The sequence below is a fragment of the Numenius arquata genome, chromosome 12 (assembly GCF_964106895.1).
Source record: "Numenius arquata chromosome 12, bNumArq3.hap1.1, whole genome shotgun sequence".
NCBI lineage: Eukaryota > Metazoa > Chordata > Aves > Charadriiformes > Scolopacidae > Numenius > Numenius arquata.
In genome coordinates this window covers 26886518-26913902 of record NC_133587.1, presented here as the reverse complement: position 1 = coordinate 26913902, position 27385 = coordinate 26886518, and the positions used below count along the sequence as shown (strand labels likewise).

Below are 27385 nucleotides of genomic sequence, written 5' to 3'. Positions count from 1 at the left end.
AATCCTACAGACTTTATATGCTGCTGATTTTTTTTCCTTAAAGATAATGTTTATTAGTCCCACTTCTACACCGTGCTCCATCAAGATTAATTCTACACTGAGAGTCTTTGTAACAGTTGTGCTACATTTTATTAGCTTATACATATGAAAGCAGATATTTTATTCAGAAATATGAAACAGAACCATTACGCTGTCTAGTTAAGGCTAGTTATTGCTTGAGAATGGCAGGGATACAAAGGAGTTAAATAGGATTTTAATAATGCAGATTTTATTGGGAAAAAAGCCACAATAAACCAGAATGTGACTCTGTTATTTAATCTAGAAGAACTACCAACATGAGAATTTCATCTTGAATGTGCATTATGCAGAAATGCTCTATGGAATTTACAAAACTCTCTAAGCTGTTGTCTAAGGACCACAAAAATAAATAAACAAACTAGCAAAGGTTTGAGAAATTAATTATACTCAGGAAATGAATGAATTAGGTTAAGACATGCTAACAAGAAAACAGATTTTTTCATGACCAGCATAATTAGTGAAACTTCATTCCTTATGAACTCCTACTGTATGTGCATACATTCTTGCAGCAAGTCCAACTCCCTCCCTAGACTGCACCTCTGAGCCTTCCTCTCGCCCCAGCCCTCAAAGCCCCTGTTTCCCTGCTGTTTCCCCCAGCAGCCAGGCAGGAGGCCCAGTGTGGGAGCAGCCCGCAGGCGGTGCCCACTGACTGCCCGGGGCTCATCGGGCAGAGGGACCTGCTCACGCTGCAGGTTTCAGCCTTCCCATCACAGGAACATTTATGAGGTCTGTTTTCCGCCCCAAGACCATTTCTCATAAAGCTTTGTAAGACTTAGTACGTACAACCTCTTCTTCTCTGCTATCTTTGAACTATCTCTTTTCACAAAAAAGAAGCATCAAAGTGATGTAAGTGTGACGTGAGCTTCAAATAATGCAAATGACATAAGAATTCTTGTACATTTTCCATGTACTGCTTTACTTCTTGTTTAAATGGGTAAATGTGTATGGTAACAAACTGCTACGTTGGGGGAAAGCAGTGGAAGAGGACAGAGATGCCCTGCTTTCACAGAAGATTCACTTCTCCCTAATTTAATTAATTTCATAATTAATGCAAAAGCTACCTGATGCCTCTCCTTTTTCTCCTTGTCTCTCTCTTAGCTGAAACTAGGTGCCTCCCTCTCATCTGAGTCATCACTACAAGAAAATAAAATTAACAGTGAGGTGACAGTAATACAGGAAGGCTCTTTTTTAATCCTTACAGTTCCCACACTGATGCTAGCTCTGATATTTAAAGCAGTATCATTGAGCTCTAGCTTGAACCCAAGTCAAAGAGAAGAGGCAGAACAGGGAGCTCTGGCTGCAAGAGCATCAAAGAGGCGTGGAGCTCCAGCTGCCGACAGCAAAAAGTATATGGCTGTGAGCCCTTCTCAGCCAAGCACTGGAAAATTTTGGAAGCTTCTTGAGTTAATTTTCCTTGTAGAATAGAAACTGGCGGTACAAAACGAGTATCTTCTCAGTGCAGGATGTTTATTTTCAAAAATCCAGCTGCCCTTCTTCCCGAAGCTGGAACAACAAGCAGAGCTCAGGCAACTCTGTTCAGACAAGGCTTCAGAGTGAGTGTCTCTCCTCTTTCCAGAAGAATGTCTTCACGTCTTCATCGCCCTCTCTCCAGGGATCTCCAACGAGACTTGTGTGGCAGCACTTATTGCATCTCTGCAGGAATGACTGATCACAGCTTCATGTCTGACCACACATTCCTTCCCTTTTCCTGCTTAAGACAATGCAGCCAGAGACCTGGAAAACTGCACATCGAACCTCGTCCCATGAGGTTGCATGGAAGATACAGAAACATGGTGTCATTGAACTTTGCTTGCATTATCAGGAATTAAAGTTAATAAGGAAACTCAAGATTACACCTTTGTTATGTAACTGCACAAAACTATCATGAGTTTTTATCTGTTTTATCTGTTAATTCAAACACAATTTCTATAAAAAGCCATCTCACCCAAGAGAGGAGTACTTTAAAGTTCATCAGTCTTGGGGTCAAACCTAAGTCAAGTTGCAGCCTGCTCGCTCTCGGGAGGAAGAGAGGGGAAATCACTCATTTGTAGACAGTTCCACAAATCCCCTGGAAGGGGAGGCAGACAAATTCTCCTTCCAGGGCTTGGGAGAGATTTATAGCAAGTTTCAGCAAAAGAACCATGGAATAGATCCTATAACATACACCCATAGTGTTCACAGATAGTTTGTCTCAGGATGGTTGGTCTTCAGAGGGGAGTTTACAGTGACAGGTCATTTGGCTTTCTTGCAGCTGATGCTGTAATTTATTTGTGGGAATATAATAAATGGGGAGAACTGCCCCCAAGCATTTACCATAAGATCACAGGAACTGGATTTACAAAATGAACAGAGCTCCATAAGTAGAACAAAGGTGCTAAAATACGCTTCTTCCAGGGAAGAGAAAGACAAATACTCAGAATGGTTGCAGTAAGCCCCTATGGTGTAGCCAGCTCTACAGTTTGACTAAATCACCCCTTTTCCTGCCTTGCAAACGGACTCAAATACCTAATCCTGCCAGTCAAGATAAAGCAGTAAAAACCAAGTAATTCCACAAGGCAGTATCAGACCAGAGCTCAGGACACTGTGTTTTTGCAGCAGCAACATCTATCTCAAAAACAATTTTGTTTCACATGCGATACCACCCACTACAGACCACATCCAGTGGCAAAATCCACTACGATCTGTCGGCACTATGAACTGTGAAATACTGGCTGAGGGATCACCCTGCTGTACAGGCTCCAGCTGCCGAGGTACCTTCTGTACCTTTCTGCACCCCGTTCCCATCAGCCACTTCTAGACAGGATCCTCTGTTTGTTCTTTCCCTCCCCTAGCTACAAGAGGAGGTTGCACCATGTCCTCCTCTTTCACGTTCATCAGTGCACACCTACACCCAAGCACTTCAAGAAGCAAACTGACATCTTCTTTGGTTTCTGTGCTAGCTGCTTTTATGTAAGACATCGAACCATGGCATGTGACACACTGCACTGCACACTACCCACACTGCTCTTCTCCTTTCTTTATCACCTACAAAAAACTATAGGAAGGGCCACTACTTCCTCCAACTGCACCAAACGGCAAGTTACAGCAATGTAACCCTAGCACAGCATTTAAATGAGTGCAGAATTGCCTCATAGGCTTAACATCTTCTTGTCCCCCTACTAACATGCCCATCCCACCACCACTACTGAGAAAAAAGCCATTGTATGTTATTGTTTTGTTTTCCATATGTGGAACACTACCTTCTCCATACCTTCTCATTCTCCTCACTTCCCCAGTCTCCTCTTTTTCTCTTAGTAACATAAGAAATGGAGACTCCCACAAACTAGACACCCCAATTCCTGGGTTTCATTCTCCTAAAATGTCTATAAGCTATCCTATATGGATACACACATGCATGCATATGTCTGTATGTATATACCTATAGCTTTCTTCCACTCTTACGCTTTAATTCAGAATTAAGAATTAATCCTGACAAGATGGTATAAACTCACAAATATTAAAAATAGTGAGATAACCTGTTCATAAGATACAGAGCTTGAAACAGGACACAGAGAGTATTCAGCGACAGCAATGTACTGAAAGATGCAACATCAGCAGCTCTTTTAAACCCAAAAGGTTAACTTTGAAACATTATCATTTCTTGAGAGAATTATTTTGAAGAATTCATTGTGGAGGAGAGTACTGAGTTTCATGTTCATGGCTCTACAGCTAGATTTCTCAAATTAAGCTCATTTCCTTACCCCCATCCTTCCACCCCCACAAACATTGGCTCATTATTTAAAAAAATGCACAATGAATAAGGAAAGGCAATTTAGGATGAGGCACTGTAGAAATTGAGTGTGATGGGTGTTCAAAGAATGAATCAGCACATGAATTCCCTTTTCTTTTATTCTTCCTTAAGCATCTGCTTTTAGCTACTTTTCTGATTTCTCCTTGATACTTGACCCTAATGAAACGTCAAAGACCTCCTTAGGAAGTGGGGAGCTATGAGGAAAAAAAAGAAGTCACAAAGAAAACAAGTGTCTCCAGTGCCTCCTACCTGGCTTTGGATGACCTTCATGCTCCAGTGCTACTCAAAGCACTTTATTTGCTGAGAAATACAGCTTTAGACTTTCTGGTTATCATTAATAGCTGCTTTTACACAATATTGGTTTTCCCATTAAACTTAGAAAAATCACAAGTTCCTTGCTAGCAATCAGTTCTACCCCCAGGCAAAACACACGCTGCCTGCAGGAGGGAACCAGTGCTTGTCGTGAGTACTTGTGGTGTCTGCAGTAAATCATGTTTCAACCCTGCAATGACCATGGATTAAATTATTCCAAAACTTCTACCAAATTTCTATTAGCATCATATTATTCTTAATTAGCATAACTGTTGCAAATGCATATAATAAAACATACATCTAACTTGACTTGTCTTTTGCAAGGCACACTCCCTGACTGAAATATTCAGTACTAAAAAAAGACCACAGTATCATGAACGTAGGAAAGGAATGGTCAAAAAACCTGGGTGGAAAACAAAGACAGATTCCCAGAGAGAGTAATTCTAGATTAATATAAGAAATAGAGTGGGCTTTTTTCTCTTCTTGTTTCACATAGAAATATAGAATTATTCAGGTTGGAATTACCGCAGAAGGCCATCTGATGCTCAAAGCAGGCATAACACAGGATCCAGACCACGTTGCTCAGGACTTTAACCAGTTGGGTCTTGAAAACCTTCAAGTATGGAAATTCACAACCTCATGGGCAACCAGGTCCATTGCTCAATTACCCTGAGAGTGAAAATGTCTTCCTTGTATAACATTGACCCTGGTGCTAATTTATATTGTATAAAGTTGAAATCTCCCATTTAAATTTGTCATTGTCTTTTGTTCTCCCAATATACAACACTGTAAAGAGCATGTCTCCATCTTCTCAGTAACCTTGTAGGTGTTGGACAGCTGTTGTTAGGTCCCGCCAATGCCATCTCTTCTCCAGGCTGAAGAAGGCCAGTTCCCTCAACCTCTCCTTGCAGGGCAAGCGCTCCAAGTCCTGACCACCCTGATGGCCCTTTGCTGAACTCACTCAAGTTCACTGATGTCTTGGGAGAGTCCAAAACTGGACAAGCACAGCATTGCAGATACGGTCTAAGGGGTGCTGAGTAAAGAACAATCACTTCCCTCAATCTTCTGGCTGCTGTCCTATTGATACAGTCCAGTCTGCTGTGAGCTTCATGCTGATCAAGGATGAGGATGTAGTTCATTCTTGGTTTCTTATTCAATCTTTGTCCTATTCGCTGACCCTGTCAGCACAGGTGCCAAGTAACACCGAGCAGCTGAACGAGCAAAGCAGAAGCGCAAGATTTTCTGCCCAATTTTGCAGCCTGTCCTCACTTCATATAAATGGAAGATCAACTGCCCTGTCAGGATATTGCTTCCTCACATCATGTAAAATCATATAAACAACCCGTTAGGGTAGCAGAACTACAAAGGCAATGAGTCTTCCATAGTCTTAGGGTGTTCCTCCATATATCTGAGCTACAAACCATCCAAGCAAAGTCACCAGTTCTATCTTTTCTATAGTGCTCTAGTTGTTATTCTTTTTGCATCAGAAATTGTTCATCCCACAAAATATCATGAGGATGTGGGATTTTCTGGATGATTTTCAATGCAAAGACATGGTCAGACACAGCATTATGCAGTCAGAGTTTACCAGCCAAAGTGTACGCTTGTAACCAGGGACACAAATAAAAGGGAGCTGCAAGAAGCGGCTCTATTTCAATGGGAAAGCAGTGTTTTCCACCTAAGATGTGACAAGCCAATAGAGCAACATGAAACACAAGATATTCTCAGTCCTCATTCAGTTTACGAGTATAGTATCAAACCTCCTCTATCTAACATGCCAACACAGTAATGAAACTAAGATAAAAAGATGAGCAAGCCTACTTCATCCAAGATGTCCAAGTACCAATATATACACACTGCATATCTCTTTGCTTCAATAAGAATACTTACAGAATGTATCCGTAATTTTTTTCACTAAATTTTAAAGAGGAAAAAGCATTAGGATTTTATCCAGTACACCCAGAAAAGGCTTCGATTCTTAAGGGAACTGTAGGAGTGGGATTTGAAGTTGGGTCTCTGAATCTTAATCTCTGAATTGCATGTGAGTGCACTGCCAACCCCGAGGAACCCAGAATTTCTCACACATTTTTGCTGTCAGGGACTGATGCTTGTAAGTGTGTAGCCTGTCTGCTGTGATCACCTGAAGAGAGTAGCTCTTGACTTCTGAGCCGTAAGAAAACACAGTAAGTATATATGCCATAGCGTATTGTTGTACCCGCCATCTAAACACTCAGAAAGCATCTCTCTATGAACACTTTGCGTGGAAACTTTTGAACACTTTTGAACACTCTACAAACACTTCTGTATTTTCCTATATTCAAGGAAAATATATTTACCTTCTGTGAAAAGGGGTTCTTGCACAATTTTACAGCTGATGTATATATTTTTAATCAAATCCTGTCTTCATTCATAGTTCTCTACTGGGCTTAATAGCATATAACTTGAGCAGGAATAGTGAGGAGAAATACACAGTGGTTTTAAAAATCTGAAATGGCGCTTGTTTATGATAATATTTGCAGCTCTTCCATCTAAGTATTCACACAGATTGCACACACTCCCACAGAGATGGAAATTAATAATATGTGAAATACCTGTGCAGCTTGAGCGTCACAGTTCCATAAACAGTAGCAAAGCCCAGAAGACGAACCCATCTTAGGAGAACACAGCGAAACACACTTGGCTCAAAATACAAAATGACAACCTATAGAACAGAAAGATAGAGAGAGCTTCAGTACCGCTTCAATGCGAAAGTATTTCTTGATTCAAATGCAGAATAGTTGCAAAACAGGACAGCAGACATATTTCAGCTCGTACTGCTGTATATTTAGATTTTCTAGTAAAGTGACGGGATGATCAGATCAACCAGCTGGCACAGTTCTAAGCACCAACTCCTTTTGAAGGGAGCTGGCAAAAGCCCTGTGACAGACTGTGAAGTGACAACACTTTTAAATGCAATTCCACTGACTTTTCTTAACGAGTAAAAACATGTACCCAGAGAAGGGGATATAACAGACAAGGACATTTTCCTTGAGCTATTCCAGCAATATGCAGCTGGCCTAATTCTGGTCTAATGGACTGTATTTACTAGGTTACACTTCAAAGTCGCTCCTTCTAATAAACCTAGCAAAATGATAGCTGCTCATTTTAATCTGCTAACTATTCTGCCACACTAAAAATGATTGCACTAGCCTCTCTCTGTCCAAAACCCCAAAATCTTGATGTCATTTTTGACTCCTCCTTATTCTTCCCCATATATTTTCCCTAAGCTATACCAAATCTCCCTCACCACTTTTTTAATGAAAATAACCTTTTTCTTCACTTATGGATTTCTCTAATCACAACAACAGAAAGGTCCACTGTCCTTCTGCTCTATCTACCAAGTACCATACATGAGGACAACACTCAATAAATAAAGCTAGCTCTGCAGGTATAGCATGTATAAAAGCATCATTACCAATTAAAATGCCACCCTTATCTAAAACAGGGCTGCTCAAATGGTGGACAAGGAGTCTACTTCTCATTCCAATCGACATTGTCTCTGGTGTCCTGAGGGATGATCCAATATTCCTTCCCACTCGTCTGGCCTCACCAAGAGCCTGCTGTCCCAAGGATTTGGCTGTACGCTGCCCTTACCCCACCTGCAGACCCTGCTTGGTCCAGGAAAGCTAGATCGAGTGCATCCCACCCATCTGACCACAACCTGCTAAAATGACCCAATGCACTGTAGTACAAATTAATTGGGTAATCCTGGTCTAGAGAAAGAAAGCATTGAAACATTTCAGGCCATCTGCCACAGCTTCATTTAGAGTCAGTACATTCTGGCAGTAGAGGTAGTATTGTGCCTACCGGCTGCCACATGATATTATTTTCCTAAGTAAATGCTTTTCTATGTGGGAATTCAAGCCCAGGATATTGGCCAAAAGCCCAGGATTACGTCCTTTGGGTGACACAGACATATTTAGGAGAGTGGGGGCAAAAATGGCAGACGTGGGCTGAGAGAGACAGAACCTGCTGTGCTTTGCTGGCATGGTTTTTTTTTTTTTTACAGCAGAATCAAGCTATTTCTTGAAAAAAAGTATGGTTTGTTGAATTAAACCATGGTGTGAAATTTAATCTGCTTTTTTCGCTGTTATTGGACCGACTTGTTTCAAGGTAGACATTTTCTGGAAATCTGACAAATTCGGCATGTAGGGAAGGCAAGAGCATGCAGCAAAAGGCCCACTTTTTGGAAAAACAACACGCATCCACATATGAATGAACATGCTTGTGCAAATACAGCATCCAGCAAGAAATTTCTCAGAAAGACCTGAATAGCAGTAATATCCTAATATACAATTCTATACATTAGGACAGTTGCAGAACCAGAGGAATGTCTGTAGCAGTAATCTGCCTCCTGAGGTTTGCCAAAGGGTAGAAAACACCCTGTTTCATCTTTGATTCTTCCAAACTAGAAAAACAATGCCAAAAACGACTGGCATGCAGAGACTCTGAACATTTCAAAGTTGATCTGAAAGCAGAATTTTTCAGATGGTTGGAATGGGAAGGTCTGAAAACTTTCCAGGCACAGAATTTTCTGAACAAGGGCAATAGCTCTTTTTGCCACGAAATCTGACACAGTAATTTCATCTGCAGTTCCCTTGTTGAAATATTAACTGCTTCTGTCTAGAAAATCTCACTGATTTGCATTGAATGATTTGTATGAGCAGCTGAGGCATTTGGGCTAGCTATCAACCAAGAAAGCACCACTTCCAAGGCAGCATGGTGTGAGCTGGCATGTGGCAGCTCCCCATGAAGGCTCCAGAGGCCAGGCTCTGTTGGTGAAAACTGTTCTGACTTCCCCTTTTGAACGGACACCCATTTGAACTACTTCTTCGCCCAATGGTCAAGTACATTGTGGAAGCTGTTGAAGACTTGATCCAAGCTTGATTCCCTTTTGAGTCTTTTGAAAATCTTTTCCTAAGTTTATGTGATGGAGAACAGGTGCAATGCCTTCCCAAGGGCCAATATCCATTTCTACTTATTCTTCCATAACTTGCATGTGGTCTGGCATGGACCAAGGCTTTGAGCAGCAAGAATTGCTATACTTATGTTTTGCTTGGTTCTTAGGCTTTCACACTCCCTACTGTTATTCCCAGAGAAAAGCCTTCTTTGAGGTGACAAACAATATGCAGCAAGGGGCTGCTGAGCTCCAAGCTAGGAGCGTAGGATGAGCACAGAATTCACCCACATACCCAGGCTGCTCCCAAGAGAATAGGGAATCCCTCTGCAGTTCTAAAAGACTACTCTGCCCACCAAAAATCTGACAATAATTCATTTTCCCTTTTTGCTTTTATAACGCATTAGACCATGACAGCAGCTTAAATCTCATTAAAAATGCTTAGAGGTTTTGCTGATGGATGTCACAAAATCTATTTATTGCATGTAAGGAAATGTGATATCCTCTGTTTTGCCAGCTCCTGAAATCCATTTAAATACTAGACATCAGTTTCTGTTCCTTAAACAACAAAGAGCTGGGGAAAAAAATATTTGGAAACCAGAAGAAAAGTCAGACAGTGCTTGTTCATGTACCGGTTACTGCAGCTGTGCGTGAGACTTCATTAACTATGGCTTGTCTTTGTCATTTCGACAAATGCATTTAGATGTTTGCTTTTAACCTCAGTGTGCTTTAAGCTATTATTACCCGTGCCAAAACATTGTCCCAGTAGTCATGCTACCACTTGTGGAGTTGGAGATGAAAAGACTTTCTAAGGTCACCAGCTAACTGTAAAATATGTTTACAGCTGGAGAATTATGGACATGGAAGAGAGACTTCACTTGCTGACGCAGTGATCAGGCAGCTCAGTTATTCAGCTGACGTGATGAACAGACACATGCTTTCTAAAGACAATGGCTAAAGTCGATACAGGCAACTTGTCCACTACAGCAAATTTTTGTTATCAGGACAGGTAGGACAGGGCAAAGAGAACTAACATTGAACAATTTAACGTTCAAAAGAATATCAGACGTCATCCTCACAAAATTGAGCAAATAATGAGTTTATAGTCTCAGTGCTGTTGCTTCTTAAAAGCTATAGAGCGTTTAGAAAGATTCTTTAAAAGAAAAAAAAAACACAAACAACCTTATCAGAGCTCTGTAATGTTATTAGGGAGCAATACTTCTTTGCAACACAAAATATTCACAGATCATAGAATGGTTAGAGTTGGAAGGGACCTTAAAGATCATCGAGTTCCAACCCCCCTGCCATGGGCAGCGACACCTCCCACCAGACCAGGTTGCCTAAAGCCCCATCCAGCCTGGCCTTGAACACTTCCAGGGATGGGGCACCCACAACTTCCCAGGGCAACCTGTGCCAGTGTCTCACCACCCCCACAGTAAATCTAATATCTAATCTAAATCTCCCCTCTTCCAATTTAAAACCATTACCCCTTGTCCTATCACTACACTCCTGGTAAAAAGTCCTCTCTGTTTTTCTTGTAGGCCTGCTTCAGATACTGGAAGGCCGCTATATTGTTTTGTTTTTCAGATTAACTTTACTTTGCACATTATAAGATGATTAATTTTGCCCTTCACCTTGGGCGTCAGATCCAGGTGAATATATTTTAAATAATACTGTGCAGTTCACCAATGTGCATTGACTGGGATTCAGTCAGCCTAAATCAGGCATATAATTTCTACCTGCATTGTAGCAGGTTAGTAAATCAGTCCTACTAATGTGAGTTCCACAGATAACCCACAAATAAAGGCAGGTACCTTGAAGAAGCTTGAAGAAGTTCAGGACTTCAGCTACTTGGACAGAATCTTGGCCTAAAGGCTTCAAATACACATCTCCACTCACTAGAAAGGTACTTCAGCATTTATTTTAGGGAAGATGCTTCAATAAATGTCAATTAATAATCTGTAGCCAGCTCTAACAATTTTGTAATGTATTTAAGACAGGTTGCTTTTTACTTTGATTCTCAAGCCATAAAAATCACATGAATAGATCAAACCCCCATTTTCCTTTTCAGTCATCAAGTTTCTATACTCCACAAGGAGAGGGAATGGGCAGTGCTATAACATCTCCAAAGATCATAAGTGAAAGAACAATCTTTTTAAAGATACATGGAATTGTTAGTGCAACAAATCCTAAACCTAAACATGAAAAGTTTTGAGCAGGACCTTAACTCAAAAATCCCTGAAGTGTTCACTTGTGAACTCTTCTTATTTTTGCCCTCAGTTGTAGAATCCTAAAACGGTTTTGGGGTTGGAAGGGATCTTTAAAGATCATCTAGTTCCTAGTACCGTGGGCAGGGATGTTATCCATGTTAGGTACATGGAAATGAGATATAGAGATTAGAATTTGAGCATCAGCATCATCTGGTTATGGATCCGAGGTGAAAATCACCTACTTTAGATAAAAGCAGTGCAAAAATATTGATTTTTTTCTCATTTTCAAATAATCAAATTTGTCTTAAAACTGTGCCCAGTTAACCCAAAAAGCTTCATGAGAAAACCACCTACATTTTCATTTAACTTCAGAATTTGCTGCAAGTACTCTGCACAGTTCAATGCAGGACATGACGCAGCCATTTAAGATAATGCTTTTTGGGCGAATTCCATTAACAAGCATCGAGAAGACAGTGTGAGGAGATCCATCCGATCTGTTCCACTGCCCAATGCCATCTGCCCTTGCCTGACTGCAATAGCTGTCCTGGGCTGTCTCTAGGCAATTCAGCTACGGAACAAGCCATCAGACACTTCCTCTTGGTATCCTGCTGTGCTTTGAGATGGGCACTCTTCTTTCCTCTGCCATGTTTCAGCAGTTTTTTTCAACACATAAAATAACCTCCAGGGTAACCTAGTATATCCAGTCACCTATTAATGCTTCAGTCCTAATATTGAGAAGAGATTTCCCGCAACAGAGATACTGTTTGCAACGTTAGATAAGCTTGCCATCCAAACTCATAACAGTCTGGCACTATGCTTTCTAGAGAAGGGACCAATCCACTTGTATGTGGGCACAGTGCCATCCTAACAGATGGGCATGAATGAAGGCATTCAGGAGCCCACGTACACTACGGGCACCACATACCACGGTTCAAAACATGATTCACAACTCAGAGCATCTGCCTAAATATTAGTGAATGCACAACTCATTATCCAATCCTGTACTACCAACAAATATTTCCGGTGCAACTACACAAAACATTTTAGAGGTATGATAGCAGCTGAATATATGCTTAGGTTAATTATATAAGAACACTTCCATCTCCACCCCATTTTTAAAAACCACATGTGCCTTTTAAGCCGTAACATTTTATTCTAATAGGCCTATGGACACGCAGTACCATCAAATCCTGTTATCCTTGCAAATCTTACAATTTTAAAGCAGAGTTGTGCTGGATCATTAGCTCAGTGCCTCTATAAAGCACACAGTTGCCGCAGGAAACCACACTAACTACTCAGTAGGTTTCATTCTGGCTTCTGAATTGGAACTGAATCAACTCCTCAGTACATAGCATTGGAGGCACTCTGCTGCTGGGGGCAATGCATTTCAGATAAGATATACATCAAAGTCAAAATACTTATGGCCAATTAAGACCTTTTGGGTTTCTTCATAAAAGAAGACAAGTTCTTCCTAGCTGCCCACACAAAGTCCAGCTTGAAATTCTGCCTACTGAAATCCTCTTTTCCGTCCCACTATACTTTCAACTATAGACAGGTTTTCTTTATCGCCTGTTTTGAAACATATATTAAACCTCTGGCTGTGTTTCAGCAAAGACATGTCTTGCCTGTAAAGTCTTTTGGAAGTCCACAATGCAGTATAAGTGCATAACCATCAGCACCGGTGTAAAATACAAGGACAGAGTTCCAGAACTTGATTCATCAGAATGCTTTGCTACCACTAAGTTTTATTATACTTTGGATTCATCCCCATCAGGCAGTAACAGCAGAACTCTAAAGCTCTTTACGGAACATAGTTTTCACACTGGAGCTCATTTAGCCTCCTGAGAGATTTATCTGGTGACTAAGCAAACAGAACCTTCAAGATCATTCTGGTTTGACACAAGACTGCATATTTAGAATGCCTTTTTATCAAAACATCATCAATTATTTTGCCTCTTTTTTTTTTTTTTTTTTCCCCCCTATTCATAAGGCATATCTCAGCTAACGCTTGACAGGGCATCTCTGAATAGGTTATTTTGCGGAAAATAAATGTCCATGTGACTTCCGAGATGCCATCACATCTTTCCTCCAATTTGAAAAGAAAAAGTGATATCTCACAGATCCTGCTAGTTCTGGAAAAATTCATTTCTAAGTGAGCTGAAGACATGGCCTGAATATGCATTTATTGCCATAAATTCTAGCCTCTACTTAGAGTTACTAATGATCCAGCTTCACTATTCCTATTTACATTGGCTTAATAATTAGTATTCTAAAGTCGTCATAAAAAGTTAATTTATAATCCACAATATCTTTAAAAAGAGACATGCTTGCACTCTTTAAACAGATTTGCTCACAACAAATGAAGCGTTATGCTCAACAAGGCATTCCGGGTGTTTTTCCTAATAAAGGCTACAACTTCGTCAGAAAACACTTCCTTAGCTTATGAGAGACATAAATTTACATGCTGGCTGAATCAGTTATAAATGCTAAGGCTTGTAGGATTCCCCAAAGGTGAATTCACAACCAATAACATAAAGGGGATACAAAGGAAGACACCACACTCAATCTATAACCTCTTTGGGGAAAGAAAAGCCTAAGAAGTAGTACTACCAGAAGGACTAGACCCCTGCCCCAGGCAGCTGTGAGAACCATCTGAAGAATTGAGGAGAAACAGAAATCACCTTGAAACCAAGCTAAATCAAGAGACGGGTTATCATATACATTCTCTGTATCCATCTCCAAACACAGAAATTAATGCCTAGCTTTTCACTTTAACAGAAAAACTATTTAACTGTATACTTCCCAAATACAAAGAGAGACTTCAATGGCACTGGCCCAAGGAGTGGTGATCCTAAAACAGTAAAACGTGGTCATTCAGGAAGTATTAGGCCTCCCAGCCTAAGAGGCTATAGGCACTAAGCTGCTGGAGGTGGCAAATCCAGTTTCTTGGGGGCAAATGCTTGCCTGGGAAAGGTGTCTTCCTGAGCACTGTGAGTTACTGGGTACTTCTGCAGCATCCAGTACAAGATAGGGAGAAGGTCTGAAGCTCAGAAGTTCCCTTGAGCCCATGACAGGGTGTAGCACAATGAATAAAATACCTAACACTGAAAAAAACCAAGACTGAAAAAAAATAAAATCTATACAATAGATCTAGTCACATCCCATCTTAAGAGAGAAGAGAAAATAAAGTCTGAATTGTATACTATTTCCTTTTTCTCATTCAAATGTATTTCTGCTCTACTACCACCAAAAAGCAAAAGAAACAAATAAATACTTTTCAGGGAATCCAAGCAGCATGAGGCTTGGTTGGCCCAGTGGATCTTCTTATCCATCTGCTTTGACATGCCAGTTATTTCTCTGTCTTTGTTATGTATGTGTCCCTCACTTCTGAGAGCCTCGCATTCTTTAATACAGTTATCCTAACAGCAACCTGAGCAGCCTCAGGAGTCAGTCCCTGCGGACTTGAGAGCTGGCTGATCTCAGCAGTTCAAGCTGGCCAGATGTGGACTTGTCTGGAGTCAGAAGTTTCCACTGAAATCAACACATTACCACAGAAAGTTTAAAATCTGTTTAAAAAAGATTTTTAAAAACAGACACAACTGTTGTGTTTGAAAATTTAAAGCCCGTCAGAATCCATGTAGCTAACTGTGCACAGGAGAAAAATGTTTTTCCTGACTCATGTAGGTCACCAGCGGCAGCCCTGAAGCACAACATTACTGTATAGTCATAGATCTGATATTAAAGATACTTAGGAGCTAGCTAGTGAGTTAGGAGCCTTTGACTTCACTAAAAGGCAACTACCAAATATTTAAAAATATCTGGCTCCCTGTTTTCAAAAAGAGCTGCAAGTGTTAAGAACAGTGTAGAACACATTGACGGTCTGCACTCCTTCATTTGATTTTTCTTCTTCCTAAACTTATACACAAAGGCTTTGGACTGCTTTCCAGTTAAATATTGAAATATATATGAAAAGGTGGGTTTCCTGATCAAGCAAATTGCCAGGTTTTGCATGGAGATTATTAGACATGCTCTGCCAGCAGCAACACTGAAAGCAAAGGTAAGCAGGTGAGATAGCCAGGGCTCCAGCCACACACACGTGAAGGATGAGAAAAGAAGCACAGGTGAAGTGCAGAGGAGAAGCTGAGCTCCTTAACCATTCAATACTTCTATTTTCATGGTTTGCATTACATTCAATAAATGTAATTCAGAATTAACAGAAGAAATTTCATCAGAACATTTTATCTAGGCAACAGGTACATATGCATAGGCACATTTCAAAAACTGTTCACACCAGTGCAAAACTATGAAAGTGGAAAATCAAAGTTGTAAAGTCAAAATATCTTCTAAAATATTTGCTTCCTCTACCAGTTAACTTTTATAATCCAACTATTTCTTTCATCTCTTCATATGCATTTTCCTCATTGTGACTTGCCTCTTGGGTAGATGACAACAGTCAACTGAATGTCCCAGTTTCTCTACTTTGTATGTGGAAAAACCTCTTTATTGGATGCACTGCTATCATCTTTTCTTAACAAAGATGTAGCTGCTCAAGAAACAGAAAGAGAAACATTTTAAGGAGCAGAAACATCTCTAATGGAGAAGACAGACATCTCTTCAGCCCAGTCATTTGCCAAATATTCAACACATTTTAACAGCAGGTTTAGAGTACGCCTGCTTTATTTTATGAATGAAGAAGTGCACTACGCAATACAATATTTCACTAAAAACAAGGAAAATCTAACAATTCATTTTAAGACCATGTCTGTGATTTTAAGAAAAAGGAACCTTTTAAAAACACAATGGTGAAGTAGCCTATATTAAAATAAAACTTGCAAAAGCTGCAGCTAAATCAAGACATAATAGACTAAATTATTCAGAGTAACTTGCCAAGTATACTTAATGGAAGACACAGGTCATAAAACAGACTCAGAGAGACACTTGCATTTCATTACAATAAGGCTGAAATCCCTACAAATATACAGTGCAGAGAAGGGGTTTTATGAGACTATTTTCCAACAGTGAATTCTACCTGGGAAAAAGAAAACACGCAGCTATTTAGAGTTCCAAAAATAGCTTATCTCCTGGTCTTAATTTAGCAAAGCCAGTGAAGTATTTAACATCAAGTTTGTGAGAAAAATCTACCCAATGGTTTAGGTTCTTCAGGAACACCTCTTTCTTGGCTACATGCTCTCTCTGACCTACATGTTAGGCAGGTTCATGAGCCAAGGCAAGAATTTTATTGACACCAACTTTTAAGATGGTTACATGGAAAAGATAATAGGGACAGACCAGGTCTTTGAAATATCCTGTTAAACCACAGCAAAGAGTAGGACAGAACTGGCTGTTATCCTCCACAGGAAAGTTTTTGTCAGTATTCATTTTGACAATCAGTAATTTAGAAAACCTCTCTCCACAAAATACCAGCTGGACATCTCAATCCAGCCAGCGCTGATTAGTTTACTGCAGACATCACTGCTGGAACTATCGACTTTTCATTTTCAGCTTATGTACCTGTAGCAACAACAGCAGTGGGGACGAGCCAAAGGCCATGGTGTGACAAACCTCCGGAGGAAGTGGTGGGAACATTCCACCTCTTAATGTTCCCAAATCAAGAACAGATGCCCGTCTGGGAAATCTGCTGTAGGTAAACTGAAGCTATTGGCTTCAGTAGAGACATAACTGGGTGAATTGTGACAATGAGTGACATACTCCGATGACATGATCTATGACCCAACTGATCTTAAATCTACATTAACCATATTAAGCAAATTATGTTATTAACACAATTAATTAATTATGAGTAATTTTAAAAGTCCAGAAGAAACCAGCCACAGCTGTGAACTCAAAATTCACTCCACGATAGAAACTAGAAATACAGAAGAAATACTATTTCTATTCCTACTGGCATTCTTACAGTTCTCCTATCACATGGATATGAACATTGTTGCCTTCCCAAAAAATTGTGAACAGTTTGCTCGGCTAAGAGGGCCAGAGTGCTCATGCTCTTTGGTTCTAGTAAAAAAGAAAAAAAAAAAAATAATATAAATCCAGGCAAGAAAAATATTTATGCAGTGGTGAGCAGATATTGATAAATTATTATGAGTGAGAAATTAAAATAAATTTAGCAAAATATATTTCTATATTCAAAACGATCAGGCTCTTTGGAGATCTCCTCTCAGTCACATATAATCTCTAGGTGATTTTTATAGTCACATATAATCTCTAGGTGATTTTTAAAGAACAGAATAAATCAGCTCCACTCCTCTCTGCAGCACTGGAGCAGAGCGGCCTGAAGAACCAGCTCTCCTCTGTGTAGAGCGCAGGCACGTGCACTATGGGTCCCCTTCTCTGGAAACACAGACACTGCCACTACTTACCTGGGGGTGGCTCAGGGATGCTGCAAAGCAGTAGTTCAGTAATGGCCTAATAAAGGCAAAGTGAATGTCATAAATGTATGAGTGGGATTACTACCATGGTTGCCTGGAAGAGCAGGGGACCGATCTCAGTAAAGAAAGAGACCTGTCTTCTTATATGTTCCTAAGACAGCTCTTTTCCTCCAGATTTTCATTAGCAACTTTTTCTTCACAGAATTTATATTTTGTGATGTACTTCTGCCATTCTGGTTGTTAAGCACGGACAGAAAAGAAAAAATTCAATCACCTCTATAATTAACAAATAGCTGAGATTACTGGAAGGACTATAGACAAGGAAACATGCTTCTTATTCCCTCACTGCATTTAGGCTCCAAGCTGCAGGCGAATGAAGGCTACAGAACTATTCCTGTCTTCTTATTTTGTCAGTCGGCCACTGAAAACATACTAGAAATAAATTCTGCTACTGTACATTTGCTGTCACAAGGGCTGATATTTGTCTAGGCTTGTAAAGCATCCACCACATTTCTGACCACAGCTCCTGCTACCTAAGAAGTACTGGGATTTGAAGACTCTTCAGAAAAGCATCTCTTTCAGATAGCAGCTCCCAGCTCTTGGCGTCTGAATCTGAATTCAGAGGTAGCTGGGTCCTTACATTCCCTGCCATGCCCATGCAAGATACTGCCAGACCAAATAATCAATAACATTCTTACTCTCTTTGAGACAGATTTCCTACCTCTCATAGAATTTGACCAGCACACATAACTCTTTACTGGAGAAGTCGGACTCACCAGCCTTTCAAGTCTTTGCATTAAGGTGAACAACTAGGTCTGAGACATATGAGTTCTACTTCTCCTGTCATAGAGCTTTAGAGGAGGAAAATAAATAGAAGCAATACAGAATAGATACTTGGATGGTACAAAAATGAATGCTTTCACAAAACTTTGAGATCTTATAGACTATAGACATTTATTGATGCTATGGTGGTGCAGAATTTTATTCTGTGTTTATGGGTATATGTGTGCATATGAGGGGATAGTTGTAAATAAAACATCAAACCTTTTTTTTTAAGTGCAAGTTCTACATACACAGACATTTCCTAATCCCTTTTCCAGTTGACATGCATGTATGTGTATGTTTGTACATATAAAATTAATTGCATGCTCATATGAATATTTATATATCTGTACATTTATATACAGAAATAGATTTGGTGTCTTCCTTGTGATTTCTTTTTTGCCTGCAAAGTCATGATTCTCTTTCAAAAGTTAGCTACTTTACATACCGATTCTACAGCACATTGATTCCAAAATACCAACATAATTCAATTTAAGTATTACCTGTGCCAATGTTTTCTTCTTTATGAAAAGCAACACAGAACTTTACCAGTATCAGTCTCCTGCAATCCTAAGCAACCCTGAAGTACGCTTTTAGCGCAGAAGGGTTCACAGAGCACCTCCATCACAAAACACTCCTTCACATGGTATGTGAGAAAGTCATATTCTCTGTATTCACTCTCCTTCACTAGGAGTTCAACTAGGGTGATTTGACACTATAATCCCTACATTTCTGCAGGGAATAGAAATCTGGAGTGGAGCTTCTACACACTTGAGCTAGGGAGACAAGTGAAATGCCTGAGTCCAACACAGTCAGCCTAAGTTCCCTCTGTGTCACAGGTAGAGGGCAACTCACATCATCCTTCTACAGACACCTAAGGTGGGTTAGGAGCGCTGTCCTCCAGAGGTGCCCACTTTTCTCCACAGGCTGTAAGGGGAGGTAGGGGTAAAAGGTGAAGTTCAGGAATTAAAATTAATAAACCTGTCCCCCTGCACCACAAATAGCCACTCCGAATTTTGACTCACAGTTCTCAGCGCTCTCTCCTTCTCAAATGAGTTCACATGCAGCCAGCAACCTGGTAGACCATGTAAAGCCATCCTTCAACTCTGAAATACTATAGAGGAGAACAAGCCGGAAAAGGCTTCAGAACTATTTAGCCTAATTTAATATCTGCTACTATTTGAAACTGGGAGTCTCAAAGGAAGCAAAGAACTTTAGGACAATTCAACTGGTTTGGAAAGAAATGGGCCTAGAACATAAGGTGTGCTTCATGGATTTTAAGGCAATTATCAGGGAATGCAGAAATACAGAAATAAGATGGCAATGAAAGTAATACAGACATTAGCTTGTTGAGGTCTATGTTCTGAATGGACAGATGTCAGTTCCATTACAGAAGAAAAATGCAAAAGTCTTAAAAGAAAAAGCAATGATCTCAGACCAAGCTGTAAAGAAGCAATCTAAGTAATATAGCTTAAATATAGCTTAGTAAAAGTAATATATCAGCAACATTGCTGGATGAACTCAGAGAAGCCTGAGAAGAATTCTTCTTTACAGACCTCAGGAGGAATATTCCTTTAATAGTACAAGAACAACATACTCAACTCCAGACGAACTCAAAAGCTTCAACATCTGCAGGTGGCAACCAACTAAACAGAACAACAAATCAGAACAGAAATCTCCCCTTGGAAATGCTGCATGGAAGTGGAAAGTAGGAGGGATGGATCTTGGAGAAGATGTTCAGGAAATTGAGTGTGGACTGGAAAAACTTTAAAGAGCCTGTGGAGGTCACTGAGCAGTTGGTGAGAAGTCTGTAGTACAATGGTGCAGAAAAGAGAGGAGTTGGGTGAAAGGGGAGTTGCACAATGTGAAATCACTGACTGCGGGAAACTAAGGGTAATAAATTCTCCTCCTCTGGAAAAGAAAGTTTCATGACACCACAATGATCTGTTTTGCTGCTCATCACCTGAAAAATCAGCAACTGTAAAATCCCTAAGGGATAACAGGAACATCTCCTCTTCCAAATATCGCATTTGCTAACCTTTCATACATTCTGGTTTTCCATAAAACTGCATTGGCAAATGCACAAGTAAAAATACTGATGAATTCTTAATTGTCTGACATGTGCAATTTCTTTTTTAAAAAGAAACCACAAAAACGTTTGAGAGGTAAGGTTGTATTTGATGGGCATATCTTTGCTCTTTAATGTCTTTTTACAGTTGTCACTAAAAACTTCAATCCTCTTTCTCACATGATATGAAATATTTTCAAGTCCTAAAGATTTGAACTCGAAGACCCGGAACAGCATTAGGACTTGCAACTTGTTTTGCTGAACTATGCTTTCCCTGTAACTTAGGGCTTGGGCTTTTGTGATTAAAACTGCCTTTTATTTCAAACATGTAAAACAACTGTAGAGAAATAAATTGTGGATAAGGAAAAGAAACTCAGAGACAAAAAAGCACACCTGTCCTCAGTACAACAATTAGCAGGTTTCTGAGCAAAGTTCTTCACAGTTAATGCTTTAACCTGGAAAACAAATAACTTCAAGCTATGTTCTTCCAGTGATAACAGTGATAACATTGCTACTCCCTGCTCATAGCTAAAAATAACTGAAGGATTCATTGGAGCAGGTATTAGAAGCCAGGTCTCCCCTTCTAACCAACAGGTAAAATACCTTCCTTACTACACTGTAAAGTTAGATTAATATTTGTGCTTATACCTATTTACTACTGCTTAACGAAGCAATGTGAAATGGAACAATAGCAGCACAAGAGGCTGAACGCTTCTCATGCCACAGCATCTTAGAGCCAAAACACTAAAACATTCTTCTAGGTGGTACAAGTTTGTAGGTTCTGAGCCAGAGAGAAGAACTTAACCTGAGTGTCACATCCAGAATGAATACATTAATAAGTGGGATACTGGATAAAAAAAAGCTATCTATAGGGGTTATTTTAACAACCTATACCTGGTAAGAAAGTAAAGTTTGCATGGTGCACCTGAAGAGAGGGTTCAAATGTGCAGCCCTTTGTGAAGGAAGGCATTTTCCCACGCTCAAAAGCTAGGCAGATCATAAACCACAAATCCCTCTCTCTTCAGCACGTCCAACTCCCCAAGGTACCAAAGCAGGAGTGCTGGTTTCTGCATCTCTGATTGTGAGCACACAGCCCTCTAATGTAAAGAGTACCTCACTTCACCAAAATCAGGCACTGCAATCTGGAGTTGCAGTGCCTAACTCTATAGTAACTTGAGTCCTTAAAAGACTTGCCATGATAAAAATCGAAGGTATGTTAGGAAACACGTTCTCTGCTATTGGCTTAACTATCCAACCATCTTTGGTCTCCTCTCTTCAGAGACACCAACCAAAATAACTATAACCAGTACCTGCTGGTTCTCTCCTATTGCTGCAGCTGTGAAAATAAAGCACTAGAAATACCAGTCTTCCAGGGCAAGATCTAATTTGCATTCCTGACACATCTCACTTGCACGGTCCACAAAATGCATTTATTAACAGATCAACAAAACAGCAGAAGCAGGCTTTCTTCAAATGTTCCACTCTTTTCTGAGCACAGGGGGAATCCTCCAAACATTTCACTGATTTATCAAAGAAAAGGCCCACTCTCTTCCAGGAGAGACATATTCTACTGCATTTTCTTGCTACTGCTTGGGGTGTTGGATAAACAACTGTACAATAAAAACAGCATAAAAGCAGAAGGACAAAATATTTAAGAGCAAAATGAACAGTTGTCACCAGAACTAAGAATGAGATGGTAAACAGAAACCAAAATAACCAAACTCCAGGGGCCTAAGGAGAAACACAGCCATTTTTCAAAAGAGAAGTCAAGCTGGTAAGACAGATAGAAAGGCAGATAGCAATGAGATAAAACACCCAAGCAGTGAGACTTCACATCTGAGACTGGCCAAAACAAACACTTCAAGAGCCACATTTAGATGAGGAGCAGGGAGTACTCATAAGGCCATGACCTTCTTTTGCTTCAAGGTTCTTGAACACTTACTATATATATCACAACTATTTATGATTTAAAACAAACTCATTCAGGCAAATTTTGACAGGATTGCTTGTGACATGTCTGAGAAAAATGCATTACTTTAGACAGTCTAAGGAAATGAACCTAGCAGATTCAGTGTATCACACTACAAAATTTCATCTACTTTATGAAAGATACACATGGAGGGGAAAAAAAATCCATTTCTTTGAACTTGCTTAGGTAACTACGAAATCTCAAGTATGTCTGCAACGCTCTCTAGACCAACAAAGTACTCAGAGAGAGTTTAGCAACAGGGACTTCTCTGTTCTCTATTTCTTTTTCTCTTTCACTCTGAGTGGTTTCAACTTCATTTTTTTCCTGTTCTTTAACCCATTTCTTAATCAGTTAAGACTAAACATTACTTGAAGTTAGATCGAGGTTCCAGACTTTTTTTTTTTCATTTGTTGAAAATAACAGAGAACGACTTTTCCCAACTTTACTGTCTTCTCAACAATTCATTCTCTGTCAACTTCCTTGTTTGTTTCATCTGATCCATATATGGGGCCCTGTCATTAATATAAACAATAGCACATGTGAATTACGGTATAAAATATGATTAGTTATGTATTATGAAAATAATTTCATGTCTAAAAGTTCTTGACCACCTCTGATATCTTCTGTACACACTGGAGAGTCAAAACAGAAATGTGTGTCTTTTGCAACTACATCATTTGATATGAAAGGCTTTTGAAGTTCAGGTTAGCCCAGTTTATAGATACTTGAGGAAAGCCTAATATACTAGAGCTTTCTTTTCCAAATGTAGCAAGCAGTGATAGCATTCTAAACAGAGAAGATATCCTGCCTGACAAAAGAAGTGCTCCTTATTATTTGTTAACTCCCACAATGAAGAGCCGTAACAGTAACTCTAGCACATAGAAAGTCATCTCAGCTTGGAGTCTAAACAGATCATGTTTCTCTTCCTTAAATCTAGTAGTGTGGCATGTCTTTTGAAAGAGTTCCAAAAAAGTAACAGAAAGAGCCGCTAAAAATTAAATTTAGATTTTTTCAATATTCTTGTTGACATCTGAAATTGGCATATACCTTATTGCTACCAATACTAAATGTATTAATCTTGCGTAAGACTTACATCGTAGATATTTAGGGTATGTTCTGATGCAGCTATATTCCAAAATTCCTGGGTCTTCATAAAATAGAGCATATGATTGTCTAACAGAGCCCTATATTGAATTAATGATTAATATAGATGTTCCTTAGGGTTTTAAAAGACTTGTTATGACTATTTTGCCTTCTCTTCTTGTAGCAATGACTGGTGATTACTTGAACATGAGTGCCTGCTACTATGGCAGTAACTTATTCGGATTATGATTTCAAAGATGTAAATATGCCTCGAGGCTTGGAAAGTAGATACAAGTTTAATAAATATGGATATAAATATATGACTAAATAACCCAGCACGCAGACTTTTACAGATTAGCTCTTCAAAGATTTTTAAAGTTCTTTCAAGGCAAAGACATCTATAAAGACACAAAAAAAAAAAAAAAAAAAAAAATGAGCTGACTCCATGGGCCAGGAAGCTCTGCCAGAGTTTCAAAAGAGCTTTTCAATGGTTCAGCATGCTGGTGATTTCAGATTAGGAGTTTAAGAGAGTGATCTGAACATTGAGAACACTTGGTCTATACCCCAGTACATGCTGTATTTGAGAGGATTAGGCTAGTTAACAAGTTAAGCAAGATTAGTACATTTAACAACATACTACAGGAATATATAAAATTATTTTGGACTCTGACTGACATGACAACTTGCACGCTTGGATTGTCATGGAAGAAGAGATCCGAAGATTAAATCATAGCTCCAAGGTTTAAAAACAGTGGTTATTTTAACTATTTCCTATAGAAAATCCCCAAATTCATCAGATGAAACTCTCAACAAGATACAATACTAGAAGGAAAAGTGGAAAGAACTTCCTTATGCCAAGAAAAGGTCCTTTACTTTTCTTTGTGGACGTCATTATAGTCTGCATAAGTACCAGCATATGCTATACAAAATTTACCTGTTAGTATACACCTATACATGTAACAGGTTTAACAGGTAACAGGTTTAAACATTTCTTTCAGTGAAAATGACCAAAAAATAGTTTTGATCATACCAGAAAAGCAGTATCAATACGCATTTAATAGAAAAAAAAAGTTAAACAAAGAACTACTGAGACTTCCCTTTATCAGAAAGTTTCTTCACCAAACTTTGTACACATACCATAAAGCAGAACCAAACCTTTTTGTAATATGGTCTCAGACAGCAAATGTCCGCAGCGGCAGATGTGCTGCTGGTGGCCAGCCATGGTGGCAGCAGAGGCACACTTTCTTGTGAGAAATTCATAACAACTTTACTCCATCACAAAGCACTGAGATTTCAGCACACTGAAGGAATGTGCTCTGTCTTCGCAATGGATTGGCCCATGTGCACCAGTCTGACACATTCAGAATATGTCAGAATTAATGTGTATGTACACTATGACTGTGTTTTCATTTTCCAGTGGATTTAGCCCTTCAGATTACTTCTAAAACGAACGCCCCCGACACTGATGAAGTTCCCAGGTATTTCGAATGACTGCTTAGGCTTACTTTTGACTGCTTTTTGGGCTTACTGCCTTTCTTACTACCCTTGAGCCAATCTCACACTGAACATACAAAGCAAGGACTTTCTATTGTCTGCAATATATAAGAGGAGAAGACGACAAGTAGCTGGTAGTTCTTACTTGCCAAGGGGTCTAAAACAGCTAAAGGATTAAATTAACTTCAAGACTTACTCATTGCTGTTAGTCACAAAAACCTTGCTTAATCTAGCATGCATCTGAACCCCCTCCAGCCCCACCACTCCACACAAACAAACCCTCTTATGGCCAGTTAGGCCAGTGCCAAACTACGCAACATCTAACTCCCCTCTGAGCCCTCTTCAGCTGTTAGTGTGTAGGGGCCAGTCTTGATGGCAAGACCAGACCAGGACACCGAGTAAGCTCACTCAGGCCATGGAAAAGCAGTTTCAAATCCCTGATTAGTTTTGAGAGAGTTCAAACACCCTCATCTGTAATAGCATGCCAACCATGAGGCAGCTCGGTGGTCTGAAGCTGGCCTGTTCTCAACCCACGCTAGCAGAGCTGCTCCAGCTTACACGGAATGCTCGGACGCAGTCATCGGGGCAGTCTCTATCTTATGAGCTCAGGTCACTCCCCTAAAACCAGACAAATCTGAGTTACAAATTCACGGTTCTGTGACTACTGAAATACTCATTTGAATAAAACCAAGACCTCTTCTTGCTCTTGTCCCTTGACATTGCAAGCACTCCCACTGTTCTCCCTGTTATCTTAAATCCTGCAGATTGAGGCTTTCTACTGGGAGCAACAGATTTTCTTCTTACTATTCCCTGCTGCTTTGTTTATCATCTAATATGTTGTCATGCAAGTTGGGTGCAGCTCCATAGAAATTAGTAGAGTAGTTCTGAAATACAGTCCACAAGGGACTAGAATCATGCTTTTTTCTGTTAGTATTTCTCTGGCTTAATCTTTTCAAGCCTAAATCAGACATTCTCAGATCATTTTCATAGAGTACCTATCATTTCTAGAAGTATAAAAAAAATTGCATGGTACCAGCCCTTTGAGGAGATGAAAAAGTCACCATCAAATGTGTCCTTGCTCATATTTTTAATAAAATATTTTTAAACACTTTAATTGTTATTATTAGTAACAGCCATTTGTAATGTGATTCCTACTCATTGATCAGGACCCCGCTGTGCACGGCACAGCTATGCCAAGCATCCCGGTACCAAAGAGTTCATAATTTAAATATGAGATGAGAAACCGCACATCAATATAGAAAAAGCACAAGAAAAGAATAAAAGATTTATCTTCTGCAATTATGTAAGTGGTGATTTAGGAAAGGAGAAGAAAGCTTGCAAAGAGTAGCGAGAAATAATTGCACACAAGCAAAGAACAAGCACCAAATGTACAATCTGTGGTTTTACAGATTACCTTCTATAACATGTCATCGTGACAATGAGAGAAAAGTCAGCACTATATCAAGGTATAGTCAACCATCATGCTAAAACATCCGGGACATCAGAGCAGGCTTGCAGAGCTAAACGTGTTAGAAAATGCAAAATCTTTCAGCTGGCCTCAGCAAACATCAACATGTAAAGAATAAACAGTGCCTGAGCTCTTGTGATGCATCCCTTATAGGCATACTTGAGGAACAAATGCATAAAAATATTAAGCCCTGTTCCATTTTCACATTCATTAATGCCAAAACCAGAGTTTTCCAGTGACCTTGCTCTGCTGATGGCTGTGACTAATGGAGCTACCACAGCCTAATGCTCCCAACAGCTCACTTCTCCCATGCTAATGTACATACAGATCATTTGACGGAAAAAAGCCCACATCCACATCTAAGCTCCACTATTCCCCTCTTCCCATTCCTTCTCGTACAAAAGGTCACTCTAGCTTGAGTGTGGAAAAGGGAGTCCTAGAAACAGATCCTAACACCTACTACATGCAACGAGATGGCTGAGCACAAAGTTTATTCCAGACTTCACCAGTGAACTGATGAGCATTAGTAAGTCAATGCACTGCCACTGCACTCTAAACTGACAGCAATATGGCCTCGCTACAATTAGGTTTGAAAAAACAAGGGATAGCAGTAAAGAGAAATAATTTGGATTCTTTAGCCAAAAGAAGATAAGACTGAAGGAAAAAATGCTAACAGGCTTTAAAAAGATGCTCCGTGGCCTCCTAATCTTATAGTCTAATGGACTTCGCTGTTATAAGTGAGTTCTTCTCCACTGTCTAATATAACTTT

General features: G+C 39.7%; 1 protein-coding gene across 1 annotated transcript in view; it reads right to left on the bottom strand.

The window, feature by feature from the left end:
* Nucleotides 1-27385, bottom strand: part of GPR158 (G protein-coupled receptor 158) — a 194124-nt gene that overhangs the window by 43941 nt on the left and 122798 nt on the right. The window contains exon 6 of the mRNA XM_074157470.1: nucleotides 6772-6881. Coding sequence (XP_074013571.1) covers nucleotides 6772-6881 — 110 coding nt within the window. The remainder of the gene's footprint in view (nucleotides 1-6771; nucleotides 6882-27385) is intronic.